Genomic DNA, 19788 nt, shown 5'->3' on the forward strand with positions numbered 1-19788 from the left:
GCTCCCAGATGCTCCAGAAGCAGAGCCTTTGGTCAGGTAGCACCTGAGAAGCTAGTGACTGTTCTGACTGCTCTTCACGCCCTTGAAGTACTCTCTGCCTGAGCGTCCCCCTGGTCTGAGAATGCAGATGTGTGCGAGGGGGTGGGGATGGGGAGATGGCTATTCTACTAAGTGCAGACAGGTCTTGGTGGGTCAGAGTGCACCTGTTTCTCCCCTTTGGAGATGTGGTATCATAACTTCGTCAGGCCACAGAAAGCACGAGTCTTAACATCTAGGCTTGGTGCCTTGCTGTGGGCCTCCATGCACCTTGTGCAAGCTCCCCATGTGCTTAGATGTGATTCTGCCTGGAGAGGTCAGGGCTGGAATAGCAGAAGGCGCTGCTGGCCAGGATGGCGGTCCATTGGCAGAGTTATGTGCTGTGGAGGGGTCAGGGGGCTCACTCAGTGCCTGTCTATCACTGCTATCTCTCATTGGTCCCTTCTGGCCATGCAATCTTTGTGATCAACTAGTCTGGCCTTCTGTCTAACACAGGCCATAGAACTTCCACAGAATAATTCCTAGAGCAGAGCTTTGTCAGTAACGTCCCATCTTGATTTAAAAATGATCAGTGGTGGGAAATCCATCTCAACCTTCGGTAAGTTGTCCCAATGGTCAGTTACTCTCACTGTTAAAAATTGATGCCTATTTCCAGTCTGAATTTGTCTAGCTTTGGCTTCCAGCTGTTGGATCGTGTTAGACCTGCTAGATTGAGGAGCCCATTATTAAATATTTGTTCCCCATGTAGGTACTGATAGACTGGGATCCAGTACTTTTCTATTTCACGAGCGCTGCCGGTTGCGGAAATGATTTGCCCTGTGTTACCTGTAGTGCCCTGGAGGCCTTTACAACATGTACAGGATAAGATAATGCACTCCAAAGTTGTAAACGGAGGGACTGGACCTGCAGACTTTCTCCTGGGCCTCTAATCCATCGTAGTGGTCTTTGTTGGAATCCAGTCCTGGTTAGTGAAATACATCCACTGAGAGCAGGGAGCGTGCACAGAGCTGTCCCAGTGCATTCTAACTAGCAGTTTAAACCTTGCTCTGGAGGAAAAGTCCCTCGCTAGGTCATGTTATTTATCTTCAAACAATCAGTGAGTTAATTGCTATTCTGGTTGCAGATCCTGTCAGGTGGCAATTGTCATCTGGAAAGTCCCTGATCCCACTGACAGGCAGGTTATGTAAACTTGGAAGTAGCTCTGTGCCTTAGGCCAGGGGGCTTCACATTTTCAGAGCATGGACTAGAGCTTTCTTGTCTCACAAAAATTTGACATACAGTATTGAGAAAATTCTCTGTCCCAAACTGGGATGAAAAATCAAACTCTTGAAAACTTTTGCCGGTGGAAAACCTGGAAAAAAATGTTGTTTCAAAGAACAAAGATCAAAATTGAACATCTCTCCTCCTCCTCCCCCCTTTTTAATGTAAATGTACTAAAATTTCAAAATAAAGTCATTTTGTTTAAAACTTGTGAAACTTCCTGTTTAGAAAATGTTAAAACATCCATTTAGACAATATCATAACTTTTTTCTTTTCCCAGTTTTTTGAGTAAGGAGATGTGTTGAATCCAGCCCCTGTTGCGTGAACAGATTTGATTTTGATGAATTGGCATTTTGAGGGTAAAAAAACCAAAACGGTTTGTCGAAGAATTCTTGATCAGCTCTAGAGTGGAACTTGTGGTAATACGGTGATTCTTGGGTAGCCACTCCACCCTGTTTCATAACATCCCTGTGGTAAGCCATTGCTTACCTGGAAAAGTAATTAGGGAAATACTGAATGTAATTTAGCAGCCTTTGAATGCCATGTAGCAGCTGGCAAAGGTGTTCCTGGAGCTTAAAGGTGGAGTGTTTCACTTAACTGCAACAGAAAGGCAGCCAGGGTGTGTTTTTTGTTTGTTTGTTTTCTGGCTTAATAGATAAATGTCCTGGTGTCAGCTATTGTCCCTCTTCTCCCTCTCGCCCACCACTAGCTGGTTCTCTGCACATGGCTGAGCCACATCCACGTACTTAGGCCCAGCAAATAACTGAGTGGTTTCCCGGGCCTTTTGTTTCTGGTTTAACTGGTTAACACAGACTGTTTTTTCCACCTAGGAATATGTCTGGGTTGGGCCATGGAATGTATCCAGGAGGCACCTGGGGCCAAAAATGCTATTTAATGAACTATTGGGCTTATCTGAGATGTCTCACAGCCTGATCTGTGGCTCTGTGTTGACACAGTCATCATCTAGTGAATTGCAGAAGATGGATCTAATAGGGTGGAGCCCAACACAGTTTGATCTTGCAACACAGACACGACTAAGCTGTGTGTTTTGGGAGCTGGTTGAAGGCGGTTTTGTTTACTTGGCCATTTTCTGGCAATGGAAATGTTCATGTAAACATTCTGCTCTTTCTCAGTCTTTTACAAATTTTTCATGGAAACTTTTTCCCCCTTACCTTTCGGTTTCCCTTTGTGAGGTTTTCATTTTTGGGGTTCTGTGGGGCAGTTTTCTCTCTGTTCTGTTTGCACTGACAGGTTTACTTGATCTGTTTAGTCATGTGGCAGGAATCTTGTCAAAAGTGGGAAAAAATCATTTTAGAAAATGTCACTTTAAAAAAAAATCCTTGGAACATTTCTTTACCAAAAAAATCTTGACCTGTTAGACTATGATGAAAACAACTTCCACGGCTCTCGTAATCTTTTTTCAAAAGATGTTTTAACCAGCTGTAGTGCTAACCAAATGGCCAAATAGCAGGAGAGCCCAGCAGCTCCAAGGAGGAAGGGGAAGAGGACCAAACCTGATCAAGTGGAATGAGTCTGCGGTGAAATGACTTTGAGGGAGGTGAGGAAGGAGATTGGAGCCAAGGGCCAGTCAGCACTGGGAAATGAATGCCCTGAGTGGGTTTTAGCCCACGAAAGCTTATGCTCAAATAAATGTGTTAGTCTCAGGTGCCACAAGTACTCCTAGTTCTTAGGACTAACGTGTATCACTCAGAAGCTTCAAAAGATAATTGCAGTAAACCATCTTGGGGCTGGTCTGCTCACAGGTGTCTCACTGATTTAATGATATCGGTTTCTGAACTGATCTAGTTAAATTGGTGCAAAAACTGTGCATAGAGCACCTCTGCTCTTGTCCTGCAGATGTTCTCTGTAAGGGAAAGGTGTGCAAACGCAATGCTTGGAGTCCAAAATAACCAGAGTTTCTTAATGAGTAAATGCAATTGAGAGGGAATAACTTGGTCTCCTCTCTCCTGACACACTGCCCATGGCTGTAGCTTGTGTGATATTAGAGTGAGAGAAAACAGGGGGTGCAGGAAAAGAATCTGCTGTGGTGCCAGTAATGCTTCCAGGTGGCTTTTAACATTGGCGGGGCACTTGTGCATGCTGGGGACAGGGCGAAAGGAAGGAGTGAGACAGGCTTTGTCCATGAGCAGGGGCTGCCAGTTGGTGCCCAGTCCTGTGGCTGAGCCACACCCAGCAATGGAGACAAGCGTGCTCATTGTTGTTGAACTGAAGCAGGCTTCAAGTGCAGGTCTGCAGCGAGTCTGGGGAGTGCAGTACCCACTGTAACACATGCAGCCACCCACCCACCTCTTGTGAAATTTACATATAGCTGTTGTGAGCTGCAGGCCAACTGGAGATTGCCGTGTCTGGCAGCTGCTGGAACCCAAATGCTGGTGAGCTCTGGGATAGGGCTCGAGGTACCCCAGGGCCGTTCCCGCGCTGTAAGGGGCTCAGGTCGGGAAGGGTGACGTTCTGATTTGTTGCCTTTCAGGGATGTCTGGTTGGGAGGTAGATGATTAAGCTGCAGACATGGAAGGGAAAGGACCCTACCGCATCTACGACCCTGGTGGGGGGACACAGGAAGAGGCGGCCGCAGCCTTTGAGCGGCTGGTGGAGGAGAACACTCGGCTGAAGGAGAAGATGCAGGGGATAAAGTCTCTAGGTAATTGTTGTGGTGCTGGACTTGTGTCGGTGGGGAGGGGGGGTTTTCTTTTATTCTTCCCCTTTCTGAAGAGTCCACTGCCTCCCTGTGGCAGACCCTTGCCTTGCAGCCTCGATGCCGCATCCAAAAGAGCATGGTGCTCTCACTGCTTCATCAGCTAGAGGGGGTGCTACAGAGTGACACCCCTCTATTTCCCCACCCCAGAGTGCGCTTGCTGGCTCTGCAACACTCTCTAGTAGGGGCATGGGAAAGTGGGACTATAAGTTCAATGTGTAGTCCCTCTCAACCTTTCCTGAACATGCCCTGGATGACTGATACCCAGGGGATGATTCCTTGCCTGGGAAACCCCTCCAGGTATGAATTGTGCCATTTTGCAGTGAGTGGCATAGCTGTGCATACTGGGAGTGGGCATTAGCCTGTCACTGAGAAGGCAACGCAAAGCTCTTTGGTCCCTGTAAAATCTGTTGTGGTGCCGGCAGGATCTTGTGGCTTGTGCACAGGGACTTGCGGATGGACTGAGACACCTGTTGTTTTTTGTTGTCTACGGAAAGGCCCGTGGTCTGTGCTAAATGGATAGGTTGCTATGGTTGCTGTGCTGATGCGTGGCTGAGAATTAATTATCTTAAATGTGCTCAGCTCCTCTAGCATCCTTCGGTGATGTACTGCAGGAGCCGTGATCCAACTAGCTTTTAAATAAGGCTATGCTCGTGTTCAGCTACCACCTGAAACTCCCCACGCCTAATCCGTTTGATGGCTTTTCCCCCTCTTGCTGTAATGGGACCTGATGACACTTCGTCCATCTCCACTGCTGGCTTCTGTGCTGCAAATGTAGGGGAACCTCTTGACTCTATGGACCCAAATAATGCAGACTAAGGCCTGGTCCACACTTAAAAATGAGATCGACCTAGCTACATTGCTCAGAGCTGTGAAAAATGTCGCCTTCTGAGTGCTGGGGTTAGGTCGACCTAATGCCTGGTGTAGACACAGTGAAGATGACAGAATGCTGCTGCAGTGTCGATGTACCAGTAACATCTGAGTTCACAGGCAGCAGAAGAATGGGATGCACCGTTCTTAGATGCCTGACAAGATGCGTGAGTGTGGGAAAAGATTAGGTCTTGTTGTACTACCCAGTGGAGATTAAAGGCTTTGGAAAGGGGACCCTCCTGGCCCAGGGTGAGGTTTTCTGGCTTAAGATCAGAGCTTTTAAAAACTGGGGAGGGCGTATGAAATATATAATCTCCCCTGTAAGATGTGCTGTCCTTGATGTTTCCATGCTAGAGAAACAACAGCTGTAGTTCCGGTTTGGGATTATTTGCTTGGGAAGAATTATTTCCTTCATGTGTGACGTTGCCATTTCTCCTGGTCGTGAAATACAAGTGGGGGAGGGGATTTTTGCAGGCTGGCATGGGGAACTGGCCTCTGGGGCATGGCAGCTATATACTAGGGAAGGAGTGTAAATACCAGGAAATATGAACTCCTCTGTTTACTGTATACACCAGGAGAACTGCTGGAAGAGTCCCAGATGGAAGCATCGAAGCTGCGGCAGAAGGTGGAGGACCTCGTGAAAGACAATGAGATGCTGAGGTCGTCTTCCTCTTTCGACAAACTGCCTGAAATAACAGGTACGAAGGTGAGAGGCTCACCCAGGGAGAGCCCTCCAGTCCAGATTCAGGAATTGAATATAAAGTATTTGTCTGAGCAGGTTCACAGTTGACTGGATTTCATAGTGTTTTTTTCTCCTCCTGTGTCCTATAGAACTTCTCTCTCTCTCTCTCTCACACGCGCGCGCGCACACACACACACACACACACGTAATTACAACAGCTGGTCTGCATTTATGGAGAGAGGTCAGAGCAAGGTTTAGCAAGTCGCATCTGGCCTGCCCATTACCCTTCCCTAGTGCACATACATTAGGGATGATGTCCCTACCCTCTGTTTGCCAGGAGCTGGGAATGGGCAACAGGGGGATGGATCACTTGATGATGACCTGTCCTGTTCATTCCCTTTGGGGCACCTGGCACTGGCTATTGTCAGAAGAGAGGATACTGGGCTAGATGGACCTTTGGTCTGACCTAGTATGGCCGTTCTTGTGTTCTCAATGTAACAGCCTGTGGCAGCATTTTAAAATGGGTATGCAGACGGTTGGTACCCCGTGGTCCAGGAGTCCTGTGTGGAAAAAGGCTGCACCCTGCCTTCTTGCAAGGAAGTGATTCCTAACCTATGGAATGGCAATGAAAACTGAAGAGCAAAGTTAAGTGTCCTAATGAAAAAAGCTGGCTGCTGGCCTTCTTTTATATTGAGATTTGCCTGCAGCTAGTCTGCCTTCTCCAGCTCCTCCTCCCTTCTAAGGACAATACGTTGAGTGCTGCTGTAATTCATGCATGTTTCAGATAAGCCATGAAAACTTGAGGTCCTGTCTGATTTCTGTGGACATCAAACCTTCCCTGGCATGCTCAATAAGAGTGGGGACTTACTTTTGTTGGCTAAAATTTTCTTCCCTGCAGAACCAGCGAGTACCTTAATGTAGACAAGCCTCCTGCAGCCAGGCCCGTTTCTAGAACCATTTTTTAGGTAAAGCTGCTTAAAGCAAGTCTAATCGAAGGGGCGATTCAAAATGGCTGTGGCTGCCGGAGAGTTATCTACACCAGGGCTCGCACAAAATCAGCTGAACTGGTGTTAAAACCAATAGGAATCCTTGTGAATTCCCGCATAGGTGTAGTTTGACTTCTGTATTGGGGTCGGGGAGAGCGGAGAAGCTCCAGTCAGGTCAATGGCGTCGCGTGTGTTGTGGGGGCAAATTCTGCAAAGAGAATATCTAAGCCCTGGACCTGATCTTTCAGGATAGTGGTGTGAAGCATCCGAACAGGGGAACTTCCAGCTGCTTTACCTGACAAAGCTGACTGACCAGAGGCAAACGCCTGGGAGTTAATACAAACAGTCTGTGTTTGCCCGGCATGCAGGGCATTAGCTGGGCCACTTCCCCACAGAGCAGCCACTGGCAAGAGCCAGGAGAAGAGTTTACAAGTGTGGTGCTTAGCCCTGGAAGCCGTTCCTCGGGACCTGTTAGTCTGTTGCTGCTGGTTAGATGGGAGGAAACCAGTCCACACTGACCTCTCTCTGCAGCCTGTTGATGTCACAAGACTCTCTTGTTTTGTAGCCGGGGGAGGGTTCGGAGAGGGGCTAGCTGAGTAACGTTTGTTGCCAGTTCAGAATTTCACCCAGTGGAAGCCTGAATTCCCTTTCCCCTTCCAGGGAATGGGTTAGAGGTTTCTGTCCTGTCGCACTACCTGGAAATCATTGTTCTCTGTGACTTCTTAGCCTGTCTGTCCTCTTCACTGCTGTCCCATTTACCATGCCAAGCTCTGAAACATTCACAGCTGTGGCATCCCTCTCCCTTTTACAGGAGGTGATCCAGAGCCACACCTGTCCCCTGCGGGTCCAGGCAAAGCTGAGAAGGAGCCGGATACAGAAGCTCAGAAGCCTCCATCCACTGTAAGTCTGATGAAAGAGAGGCATTTGACCTTTAACCCTTAGCAGCCCAGGCCCTGAAATTATCAAGCAATTAAAAATATATATGTATATTCTGAGGCTTAAGGAAACAGACATGTTGGAAGGGGCTAGAATTCCTGCCTGACTGGGGTGGGTTCCCTGGTTTGTTTCCCACATCGGTGATTGAATGGACTAAGTCTTTAGACTAGCATGTAATTGCAACAGCTGCTATGCATTGTAGCATTAGAATGCAGCGCCAGCCACTGTTACTTAAGCCCATTTGCTTTCCCTTCAAGGGCTTCCATCCCAACTCTGACCCCTGTAGACACAGGACTTGCTTTCTGTTTGTGGGGAAACCTGTCTGTCCTAGGAGCCCCAGTCACTGGATTCTAGTCCCCAAACCTGGAGGATCATCTTTACAATGCATAGAGCGGCTTAAAGAGCTGACCCGCTGGCCCAAACCACCTCTGTTGTGTACTAGAGCTAATGGCATTAAGCTAGCTGACAGAACGGGGAAGTGTCTCCCTTCCCTGCCGCCCCTATAATCTCCGTCCTTCCTTTGCTGTGATGGAGCACTGCAGGATTTGCTTTCCCTGTGTGAGGGCCTGACTCCTTCTCTCCCTTTGCAGGGATCCTCCTCAGAGTTCGAAATTGTATCTGGTGAGGACAAGAGGCTTTCCCAGGAGAGCAGGAAGTCGGTGAGTTATCCTGCCAGCTCAGTTCCCTGGGGGGAAGCTCGTTTGGGGCTTGAGACAGGGCTATTAGTACACTGCTGGGGCACGGTGTGTCCACGGGCAGGCGGTGGGGACCGTGTGAGATGGGCAAGACCGTTTGTGGTGGTTTCCCCTGCACTGACAGGGTTTGCTCTTCCTGAATGGGAATGGAGGCCAGGTAAGTGGCGGATGATCAGGGGCAGTAGCTAGGGAAAGAGGGCTGATTCCCAGCATATCTAGGTGAGTAGCAAGGCCAGAGCAGCAGCCAGCCAATTCTCCCTGCGCCCACTTCCCCATCGCCTCGCCCCGTTTCAGTCCCTGGCCTGATGCACGAGGGCTGTGGCACGCACACAGGAACCACTGCACGATTGCTCCCGTTGGCCCATTTCCTGGGACATGGTCAGGAAGATCAGAAGGGGGAAGCGAAAGGCTGCTGCAGAAGGGCCTTCTCCCTCGGTATGCAAATGGGCCGGCGCCGGTGACTTCCCTTTGGGCGGGCGCCTTGCGCTCTGGGCAGCTGGGCGTTCAGCCAGTAGGGCAGGCCATTAGCCTGGGAAACTGGGCGCCTCAGGGCTGAAGAAAGGGGCTGTAAAGTCCTGAGTGGCGCAATCTGGCGCTGCACGTTTCATAACCCTTTCAGTCTCTGTGCAACCTGACAATCGCTCGGTTATTCTACTCCCCACCCCCACCCCACACTGCCCCCCTGCCACACACACAGTCAATGGGATTTTTGCACCCACCCTGGCCTGTTTAGGATCCTCCTGTCCACCTGTTAATTATCCCTGTAAAAACTACCATAGGATTCAGCATGGCTAGCAGGCTCTGCTCAGCAGGTGCCCATTGCTGGCACAGCAGAGCTTGTCGGGCAGGGTCCTGACTGAAGCCCATTGGATAACCTGCACTCAGCCTGCCTGTGGTAAGCTTGGCTGTGTCCCTGCCAGGAGTCCCAGGGGAGTGCATCCCTTGAGAGCATTGCCAGTCACTGCCTCCCGGCCCTTCTTCCGCCCTGAGCAGGCTGCTGCTGTTGGCGGCGGTGTTTTTCTGGGAGTCTGGCTGCAGTGTGTGGGAGGGTGAGCAGCATTCAGGCTGATTCAGACTAGAAGCTGAGCTGCTGAGGAAGGGGGCACTCGCCCCCTAGCATCCACTTACTGCCTGTACCCAGCCCTTGTGTGTCAGCCTGTGTTTTGGTTCCCAGAGCCTGGCCTTGTCCCTCGGCTGTTCTGCAGGGAGCATACCTAAAGTGGGGAATCCTTCCCACCCTGCCTGCACTGCGGTGGAGCGAGTCACTGCACACTTTGCTCTGGGCCCAGACCACTGTGTCCCGAGTCGGGCAGCATCCGGGGCTGGGGAGGGAAATAGGACAGTAAAAAGAATAGCTTCTTGTTGGATAAAAACAGCCCTAGTGCCAGGTCCCAGAAACACATTTTGCTCAGCTGGGACTGGTCCCCGGGTTAGTGCAAGGCCCAGCCCACGCACACAGTTGCACCAGTTTCACTAAAGGGTGTGACTTATAGTGGTTTAATTAATCCAGTGCAGCTTTGTGTGTGGATGCTCTGAAATCAGCTTATAGCCGTCTGGCTTCCACCTGTCCATTGAGAGGTGCCAGCTCAACCCATTTAAACCCCATAGGGAAACTCACCCAGTTTTGAAAGAAACCAGGAGCAGGCGAAAGGGCGGCTGCTCCCCAAGCCACCCTGCTCCGTTCCTATTGATAGCAGCTTCCCCGGCAGATGCTGGGAATAGGCTTCGCTCCAGTAACTTTACTGGTTGGTGTTGTCTTAGCCAGTTTTCTCTTACCTCTTATCATTGGCAGGGGGCTTTACAGCTGACCTGTGTGCTGCCTGGCTGGGCACATACAGAGGCTGCCAAGTGTGTTGTGCCCGGACAGGGTGCCCTCCTCAGCAGCATTGCTAACGGTGATAAAAGCTGATGAGGCCAGAAAGCCACAGAGCTGAGGACAGTCTGTGGTTTGTGAAGCTGGTGGATGTCGCTTTTTCGCGTTCCCCTCTATGAGTCAGCCGCGGGATGCGTGAGAGGTGGATACAGACTCCTGCAACTCGGGGATTTCCCGGGGCAATGGGGGCAAAAGGACGGGGCGCGGGGCATCAGTCGGGCAGCCCAGGGAGCGGTGCTAGGCTCCCAGCCGGTGAAGGCTCACAAGACTTGGCGTGGGAGGAGCCCCGTTCTTGGTGTACTGGCTGGGTGGCACACAGGGTGAGACCTGTTCCCTCTTGGGAGTCATGGTTCCAGAAGGTGTCTTCGGTCTCCTTGGTAACCAAACAGTTAAATACCCGCAATAGGTTAGGGCAAGTCAGGGCTCAGTAACCGAATGGTGCAGCCGGGAGTTCTGTCAACATGTGCATAAGTACGTGGGTGTGCGGGGTGACGCATGCCGGCAGGTGTGCCCGGCCACGATAAATACAGCCCGGTCCAATCTCGGCTAGCGTCTGTCATGGGACCTGGATCCCCACATGCCCTGGGGTTACTGGGAGCAGGACCACTGCAGAGACAAAGCCCAGTGGGAGAGAGGAATTACGTGATAGAGGCAAGACAGGGGGCTGCCCCCAGCTTAGCTTGGAGAAGCAGTGGAGGGCTGCGGGAAGGTACCAGGAGCTGCAGAGGAGAAGGGCCTCGTGCCGGCAGTGGGACAGAGAGGAAACGGATGAGACAAGTTCTGAGTGAGGCTGCAGCGGGTCCTTGGGGTCCAGCTCCCTTAGGGAATCAGGTAGCACAAGCTGAACTTGTTCCAGTGTGTAGCTCAGAAGCGGCACCTTCTGGCACTTCCCAGCGAGGTGCAGGGTGAGGGGAGTTGCTGCCCATGGGGGCCCGTTTACTTACTGGTCCCCCAAGAGGCTGGGCAGTGGAGACTCCAGGTTCGGTGGTCTCACTGGACTCTGGCATTTGATTGGCGCCCACGGGCAGAGCACGGTTGTCTACTAGAGTCATCTGGGCGAGCTCTCCTATGCTCCAAGATTCCTCTTTTATCCCAGGGCTACCCACAGTATGTCTCCGGGGGGGGCTGTCCTTGAATGGAGACACTCCCCTGCGTGGGGAAAAACCTGCATCAGGCTGGTTCAGATCTCACTGGCAGGTCACAAGTGTGTTCTGGACACTCTGGGCTCTGGCTGGTCAGTGAGGGCAGGATGGGACTGGTGCTTGCCAACGTTGCCTGTGTGGGATGGGTAATAGAGAGAGAAGCCGGGAGATCCTAGAACTCTGGTAGACGCTTGGGTTTCACTGGAGTGTCTTTTGGGGTGTAGACGAGCACTGTTGTCTAGAGATACAGGAGCCACTAGATGGCACTGGAGGCTGAGAGTCCTGCGTGGAGGGAGACACTGTTCCTTTAGCAGGGAGAAGAAAGGATTAGGTCTAGAAAGGAGGACCCTGGGGTGAGCCCCAGTAAATCCCCTGCCCTGTGCTGATGCCCCGTTCGGGTTCTGTTTAGGGGGTTGAGTTGGCCCCACATTCATTCGCCGCTTGGCATCTCAGCAGGAGGATGAGCACCAGTTCTCGGAGGCTTCTGGGTTTGGCTCATATCTTCTGCCCGCCAGAAGGTGCTTGCTAAGCTACCTTCACTTCCCATTACCCAAGTGCTTCGTTAGGGAGCGCTCGCCTGGCAGGGCCGAGGTGGGGCTAACTCCGCGCTTGAGAGCCCTGGCTGGAAGGTGCTGCTGACATGCCGAGAGAGGTTGAACTCTGACACTGGCTGAGTGACTGGCCGCCTCCTCCCTTGCACACTCCTGCTCTCCCTCAGCTCCATGGGTGCGAGGCTGCCGGGCTGACCTCTCTGACCGACTGCAATTCCTCTCCCAGGACGCAGAGCTGCAGAACGAGGACACTAACCTGATGCTGCACCTGCAGCGGCTGGAGAGCACCTTGAGCGTCTTCGCCGAGGAGCCGGACAAGAACCAGGTCTTGGCTCACCTGGGGCGCATGGCCCTGGAGTTTAACCGCCTGGCCTCCAAAGTGCACAAGAACGAGCAGAGGACATCCGTTCTGCAGGTAGGCACGTTCCTTCGGCACACGGCAGAGAGGCCTGTGGGGTCTGTCCCCCGCTGGCGTGCCTAGGAAACTTCCTTCCCATTCACACACACCCCTCACTGTAAATCCAGCGGGGCCTCTGCAAGGAAGCACTGCCTAGCTGTTTTTCTCCACGCTCTCCCTTTTCCTCTCCTCATTTCTCCCCCCTCCGCCGCATCAGTCCCTCCTTTGATCTTTTCTTCTCTGTGTCCCCATGCTCCCACCTCCCCCTGCTGTCTCTCTGTGAGAAACTGCAGGCTCGTCCGTGTCCAGCCTGCTCTCATCCAGCATCCCCTTGTCACTTCCCTCCCACTTCTGGCCATGAACAAAGCACTAAGTGCCTGGGGCGAGGGGGAAATCTTCCCTCGTGGGCAGAGTGATTGTGTAATTGCTCATTACTGGACATAGAATGACTTGCATCTTCCTCCAAAGCGCTGATGGCGGATGCTACTGAGGGACAGGCTGCTGGGTTAGCTGGACCATTGGTTCGGTTCCTATGGTCCCTTGTAGGGTTGGCCACTTTAGGACCACCCTTTGAAGCACTGAGGTCACGTTCTGCCTGTGAGCGAGATGTGTAGTGCCCAAAGGATAGCGTACGTGGTGCGTCTCCCCTCCAGTAGCATTAGTGGAGGAGAAACCAAGCTGGGGATCAGGGTACTGGGCAGAGGCCTGGCCTTGTTAAATCAAGGGGGTTCCGTCGCTGGAATGCCCTTTCCCTGTATGTCAAGGAGGCTGTGTGAAGCATGAGCCTAAAGCCACTTGTGTTCCTCTGGCAGACGCTGTGTGAGCAGCTGCGTAATGAGAACGAGGACCTGCGGGCAAAGTTGGAGAAGGATTTGGAGCAGAGGAACCAGGCTACGGAGAAGCTTAGGTGAGAGCAGGAGGGATGTTGGTTGGGCAAGACGCGTGGTTGGCTGGGTGGATTGGATGGAATTCGGCGTCTTTCCTGCCCCGATTATTAACTTCTTCAAATGCTGGTTGCTGTATGAATCCTTGAGGGTGTCTCAGTCTGCGTTTCTGTTGTGCTCTTCCCGCCGCAAAGGTGTGAGAACCTGGAGCTGAGGAAGATGGTAATGATGAGCAACAAGGTGGGCGTGAAAGGGGACGGTGTGGAGAGCGCTGGTCAGCAGCAGGTAGGAGCAGCCAAGCCTCTTCCTCTTCCCAACTCCTCTTCCCTGTGCCATCCCAGGGACAGCTCCCACTCCGCAGGGACAGCTCCCAGCCTTTGTAACAGTACCCTGATCGCACCTTGGAATGGAGTCCCAAGTCCAGAGCACCATGTGATCCAGGAGAGTGCCTGGAAACCCTCTTGGCAAGCCCCCCATTTATCTTCAAAGCATCCCTTAACCCTTCATAGGCTGATATTTTGAGTCTCCCAGGGCCCGATTCTCCCCATTTACCCCTGTGTTGCTGGGGTGGTGGCCCTGACTCCAGCAGTCACCCCTCTGTAGAAGGAAGCCTCCAGGGTGGGAGAACAGGCCCTGAGCCTGGAACAAGTGCAGGTATTTGTTTCTTTAAGAGGCTTATTTTGGAGGGAAGAGCACAAAGCTATGGCAGAGCTCGTAGTCATTCTGCCATGCTCCTTGCAGCCTTGCTAAATGCCGCTGGGTCAGTGCTGGCTACCAACTGCAGCAGCAGAGAAGTCCAAAGCGGCAGAGCACGGCTGCTCCCCACCCTCATCGCCAAGGGTTGGGCTGGAAAGGCGCACGTCATTGTAAGGGGAGGAATGGTCTTGGGCGACCAGGGCTTTGCCACTGAGCTGGGGTGCGGACCCCCTCTCCAGAGTAGGGAAGAATGCTACTTACGCCGCAGGAGGTGGTGAGGCCAAGTGAGTGCGGGTGCACTCGTGAACCGTTGCCTTGAAACCCTTGTGTGACTGGGAGGGCGGGTGATTGCTCCGTCAAACCAGCAACAGAAGCGAGTGGAGGGTTCCCGTGCTGAGAGAGGCAGTAAAGCAGCAGGGGACCAAAGCCGAAGGCTGATCTCCCTTGAACTAGAAGGCGTCCCTGGCCTTTGCAGGCAGATGGCTGGCTGCTCCCACCACATCCGCTTCCCCAAAGAGCGGGAGATCTCCCTTTCCCCGGGGAAGGGGGTGGGGACAGGACTGAGGCAGACACCGGAGGGCGCTGTGTGGGACCCACGCTGCCTGGGGTCCAAAAAGCAATTCCTGACACTAACGATGTCTAAATTTCTCTCCCCCTCCCTACCCTGCAATTGCTTGGGTGGCTGATGGGGGGTGGTAAGTGGTGGCCAGAGTCGAGAGATTATGGGGGCAGGCTAGTGGACTCTGCCTGGGCTGCGAGTTCACGTTGGTTACCTGCAGAGAGACAACCAGTGCAAGACTGGTGTCAGTGAGTCACGGGGGTGGAGGTGGGTTCTGCTCCCTGCCAGCCGGGGCTGACAGCCATCGCCGTGTGAGGCAACATGAGCCGTGGTGCTCAGGTGTGCTGAAATGGCAGGAGACAGCTGGGGGAGTGGGGCAGGCAGCTGTTGGACGCAGGACTCTTTTCTCCTGCTTCCCTGGCTGTGGGATGTCTGGCCCAGCTGCCGTGAAAGTCCTGACGGTTTCTGTTTGCTCTGTCTCCAGAGTGGAGTGGTGGCAGAGAAAGCATCGGTCAAGGGCGTGCCAGGGGCCAGTGAGAAGAAGGTGAAGATCCTCGAGCATCAACGCAATGAGGTGAGCTGGGCCTGCTGCGGAGCACCCCGGCGTTGTTGGCTTAGACCGTTGGCCTTTTCCCCCAAAAGCGTGCCAGGCCTGGCTCTCACGGCCTAGTGCTAATGTACACACCTTGGCATGACGGACCGTGTCTGCTCAGGACAGGCCCAGGACTAGGAGAGTAGCAGGGGGCTGTGGATCAGTCTGAGGTGCACTGGCAGAGCCTGCAGCTGGGGGTGGCTGTGCTGGGGTAGCAGGAGGCTGTGGACTGAGCTGTGGGGGAGTGCTGGGGATCGAGCTGGAGGGAGCGCTGGGGTAGTGAGGGGCTGGGGATCGAGCTGGAGGGAGCGCTGGGGTAGTGGGGGGCTAGGGATTGAGCTGGGACATGGCACTGGGGTAGTGGGGGGGCAAGGGATCGAGCTGAGGGGAGCGCTGAGGTAGCAGGGGACTGCATTGGGCTAGGGGGGAGCACTGGGGATTGAGCTGGTGGAGCAGGGGGCTGTGGATCACACTGAGACACACTGGCAGAGCTGGGCTGCCCCCTGCTTGTCTGTGACATTCCTGCTTTGTCTCCTGCTGGAGCTGCTAGTTGCTCAGTAAAAGTCACCGAAGCATGAAGGTTTTACAAACGATGGTTCAGCTGTGCCTGGCTAGTGGGAGAAGAACTGGGCTCTGCTTGGGTGCTCTGCTCACACAGAGCTCCTGAGAGAGCGAGAATGTCTGGGGATAGGTGACTGGTAGGCTGCAAACGCCTGTTTGCCCCACTTGCTGTGGGGGAGATGGGTCCATGCCCCAGTTAACTCTGTGTCTTTCTCCCCCAGCTGCTGGAGGTGAACAAGCAGTGGGATCAGCACTTCAGGTCCATGAAGCAGCAGTACGAGCAGAAGGTACCTCCTAGGTGTTAGCATGTGCCAGGGCAGATGCTGTGTCTGCACCTGTGAGCGCTACACACAGACCATTCTCGGCGAATTGTTCTCCTCCAAACTGTGCAATTCTTCTGCAGTGTCTCGCAGGCGAATGTGTGCGTGTGTTTGCAGGGAGCAGCATGGGGCCTACTCGGGTCTCCCCCGCCCCTTTAGTGCACTCTCCATTCCCCAGGCTCTCTCCCCATCCATATAACATTGAGTCTCCTTCCATCCATGCCAGCCTAGGCATCTATGCCATTCTCATCTTCACCGTGATATCTGAGCCCATCTCTTTCCCTTGGAACCTCCTGTTTCATGCATGACAGGTGGGGAGAGGCAGCTGAAGAGGCTGTGGGAAGTTTTAAGTTAAAATGCAGATGGGGTGGGTGGGCAAATGGGGCTGGGAGTTGCATCTCTGCTGTGCACAACCAGCTGCGGGGGGCGCTGCGTTCCAGACAGTCATGTGGCCGCCCTGTCCCCCGGCAGATCACAGATCTGCGCCAGAAGCTGGCAGACTCCCAGAAGGCGCTGGACGAGCTGGAGGCAGAGCGAGAGCCGAAGCAGAGGGACTTTGATCGCAAACTTCTCCTGGCAAAATCCAAGATAGAAGTGGAGGAGGTGAGTCTTGGGCGGGAGGGGCTGTATCCTCCCCCCACCCAGGAGCTGGGCAAAAACAAGGCACTTGTGCGTTGGCTTCCTCTTGCCACAGTAACCCTGGCTCTTCCCAGCACATCGTCTCCCTCTGGCTCCCCAGGTGTCTCCTGAGCCAGGCTGCTTCGGCTGAGTGAGAGCCACTGTGTTAGCAGAATGATTGAACAAACTCTGGGCCGGGGCAGTGGGGAGAGATGAGGCATGTAGCTCTCCTCCACAGTCTGTGAGGAGGCAGCGATCCTTCTGCGTGCCACACCTTGGAGCAGCGGGCGGGCCCCATGCGGACTCTCTGAGGGCACTCTGCCTCCCAGCGCCGGTCTCCTGCTTCAGCGTAGTAAACCCCCCCTCATGGGAGCAAACAGTTGGAAGGAGGCTGCCTCCTGTCAGGTCCCAACAACCAGGCTGCCGCTCGCCCTGCAGCACCAGAGTCAGGGGACGCCACAGGGCCTGGTAAGCAGGAGCAGGCCCATCTCGCTGCTTTCAGACTGACAAGCCTGGCTGGCTTGGGGCAGAGGGGAAGAGGGTCAGACTAGGGGGAAATATCTGCTGGGGGTGAGGGAAAGAGGCTCTGAAATCTGCAGAGCCCTCCATAGGGGCCGATTCTAGTTGAAGGAAGGGCAGAGAGGTCTGACTAGACTCCCTTCTGCTGAGCCATGGCCGTGCGAGAAGGCACCTTCCCGATCAGCGCAGAGGTGCTGCGCTCTCTGCTTCCTGGTATTTGACCCGAGGGATGAGTCTTTCCTCTCTCGCACCCTGCTCTGCCACCCGGCTTCTCCCTTCTGACACGCCCAGGGAGGGAGCAACAGGCCTGGGAGGAAGGGCAGTGGGTAACGTATGGCCACGCCTTCCTCTGACCTCCCTACCTCTGTCTCTTTCAGGCAGAAAAGGAGAGGCTGGCTGGGGAGGTAAGGGATCTGAAGCAGAGAATCAGGTTCCTGCAAGAGCAGCTGGCACCGGTCACCAAGCAAAGGGAGTACCAGGAGAAGGAGATCCAGAGGCTAAACAAGGTGGGTAGCCTGGCAGCATCCAGCCTTGGTTGCCCCTAATAAGGCTTTGGTTTCCACGGACCTGTTCATACAGGTGTTCCTGTACCTCTGGCAAACTGCAGTTCACAGGCACTGCCTGCACCTCCTATCCAATGCACTGTGTCTCCGAGCCAGGCAGCAGCGGCTCCTTTCCATCTCCCTCCTCCTAGCTGGACAGGAAACCTAGAGCAGCTGCTCCCTGTCCTGTCTTCCTAGCCAGGATCTTTCACAGAAACCCCTCCTGGCCAGCTGTGTGGTGCCGGAGAGCAGCGGCCCAGGGAGACCTGCGGTGCCTGAGAGGGCAAAGAGCTAATGTTCTAGGAATTGGCTGAGCTGAAAGAAGAAACGTTTCTCCCCCTGTGGGAAGAGTCTCTGATGGAATCTGCCTCACTCAGGGGATTATGGGAGGGCCTCCGCTCATGACTCCATCAGACAGTGTGAGGGCAGCTGGAGGCACGTCTCTACAGCTCTGCGGTTGGTAGCTGCAGGTCACCGGGGTCCTACATGGAGCCTGTGCTGACAGTGTACAGGCCGCATGTTGCAAGCGCAGCTGCAGGAAGGGCCTATGTCTCTTTTGGGGATGGGGCATTACAGGGGAAATAGCCCTTTGTGGCACTTGGCTGGCAGATACCCCTTGTGCATCCAGCCTGCCTCTCCGGGTGTTCTGGATACCAGCCTGCCCCTCCGTAGACCAACCATGTATGTCTCAGAGTTTGAGCCCTCTCTGTCTGTCCTGAGCCGTGCTGGCTGACCTACCCATCGCCGTACCCATGTCTGAATCCTGGAGGGACACAGCTGTGCCCTGGGCAGTACATGCCAGAGGCTTTGCCCAGACATCCCGCAGCAGCGGCAGGCACGTCTCGCTGTTGGATAGTATCAGGGGGTAGCCGTGTTAGTCTGTATCTACAAAAACAACGAGTCTGGTGGCACCTTAAAGACTAACAGATTTATTTGGGTATAACCTTTCGTGGGTACAACACCTCACTTCTTGCATGCATCTGAAGAAATGGGTTTTTTACCCAAGAAAGCTTATGCCCAAATAAATCTATTAGTCTTTAAGGTGCCACCAGACTCCCTGTTGTTTTTGTCGCTGTTGGATGATAACCAGGGCTCTGTTTGGTCCTTAGTTTCATCCTCGCTTGTCTGAGTGGTGACTAGGGGAGGGAGGGCCAGTGATAACGTGGGATTTTCCAGGAGGCAGAAAGGTGGGGCTTTTGTTTCTTTTAATCAGCAACTGGAGCAGGAGAGGAGAGAGGGCCTGAGTGGTGGCTGTGCTCTTCACCTGCACCATGTCCAGGCTTCACTTGGTTTGTCTGCACTAACTGGATATCTGTTGTTCCGGGGCTGCCTTCTCAGCCCCCTTCCAGCTGGGCGTCTGCCCCACTACTCTCTGCACTCTAATGGCGCCCTCTGTCCCTCTTCACCCTCAGGCCCTGGAGGAGGCCCTGAATGTCCAGGCCCCTGCTCCTGCCCCTTCTGCACTCAGTAATGCTGTGGAGCCGGGCGGGAGCATGAGACCGCACGAGCTGCTGACCCAGAACGAGCTCCTGAAGCAGCAGGTAAGGAAGGATTGTGGCTCTTTCTTTCACTCTAGTTCCCTGGGCTCGCTGAGGCTGCAGAGCGCGTGAACTCAGACCCTGGGAAGGTCTCGGGTCTCTGAGCAAATTTTGATGTGAATTCTTCGGTTAGCTTGGCATGAAGAATTTCAACATACGCTCACAGGGAGGTGGCCTGCCCTGCCACCCCCTGGAGCCTGCGGGAGGTGTCTGACAGGGCCCAGTCACCCTCTCTGCCTCTTCTCTCTGCCAGGTGAAGATCTTCGAAGAGGACTTCCAGCGGGAGCGGCACGACAGAGAGAGAATGAACGAGGAGAAGGAAGAGTTGAAGCAGCAGCTGGAGAAACTTAAGAAGCAGTTAACGGTCTCCAACAACCAGGTAGGGCAGTGGGGTGAGGAGTGGGGGAGTCATGCTCAGAATGCTCTATGCTCTGAAGCGAACCTCAAGAGGCGTTTGGGAAGAGGAGGGACAAGTCTGCCCCTGAGCCTTCAGCTCTGCCACGCGATGGCATCTGCTGTGTGCATGGATGCGTTGACATAGCCAATGCTGGGAGAGTTGACTGGGCACAAGTGAAACCCACAGGCAGATGGAGCTGACACGATCCTTCCCTGACCCCCGTTTGTGCCGCTCGGCCAGCGAGCTGACCCTTGAGGGTCAGCATGTGGGCAGTTTGTTCACCACTCCGCACAGATGGGATGGAAGTGAAGGCCGTGCCAGCTGGGAAGGGGAACTTGGGTGGGAGAAGACAGCAGTTTCCAGAGTGCTTTGGAGTCAGCAGGGGCGGGGGGGCAGAGACAGACACAGCAGACAATGT

General features: G+C 53.8%; 1 protein-coding gene across 5 annotated transcripts in view; it reads left to right on the plus strand.

Moving 5' to 3' along the window:
- TNIP1 (TNFAIP3 interacting protein 1) overlaps positions 1-19788 on the plus strand; it is a 43741-nt gene that overhangs the window by 19129 nt on the left and 4824 nt on the right. For 3 of the 5 annotated variants that reach the window (XM_050961548.1, XM_050961545.1, XM_050961546.1), the window contains exons 2-14: positions 3788-3958; positions 5458-5580; positions 7362-7450; positions 8077-8145; positions 11974-12162; positions 12957-13051; positions 13223-13313; positions 14768-14857; positions 15658-15723; positions 16228-16359; positions 17271-17399; positions 18848-18976; positions 19227-19352. In XM_050961548.1, the coding sequence (XP_050817505.1) occupies positions 3826-3958; positions 5458-5580; positions 7362-7450; positions 8077-8145; positions 11974-12162; positions 12957-13051; positions 13223-13313; positions 14768-14857; positions 15658-15723; positions 16228-16359; positions 17271-17399; positions 18848-18976; positions 19227-19352 (1461 nt within the window). In that variant the 5' untranslated portion in view covers positions 3788-3825. Of the gene's footprint in view, positions 1-819; positions 1001-3787; positions 3959-5457; positions 5581-7361; positions 7451-8076; positions 8146-11973; positions 12163-12956; positions 13052-13222; positions 13314-14767; positions 14858-15657; positions 15724-16227; positions 16360-17270; positions 17400-18847; positions 18977-19226; positions 19353-19788 lie in introns of those variants that run through there. The other 2 variants (XM_050961547.1, XM_050961549.1) reach the window with 2 other exon arrangements.

Source organism: Gopherus flavomarginatus, chromosome 7 (genome assembly GCF_025201925.1).
Source record: "Gopherus flavomarginatus isolate rGopFla2 chromosome 7, rGopFla2.mat.asm, whole genome shotgun sequence".
Lineage (NCBI taxonomy): Eukaryota > Metazoa > Chordata > Testudines > Testudinidae > Gopherus > Gopherus flavomarginatus.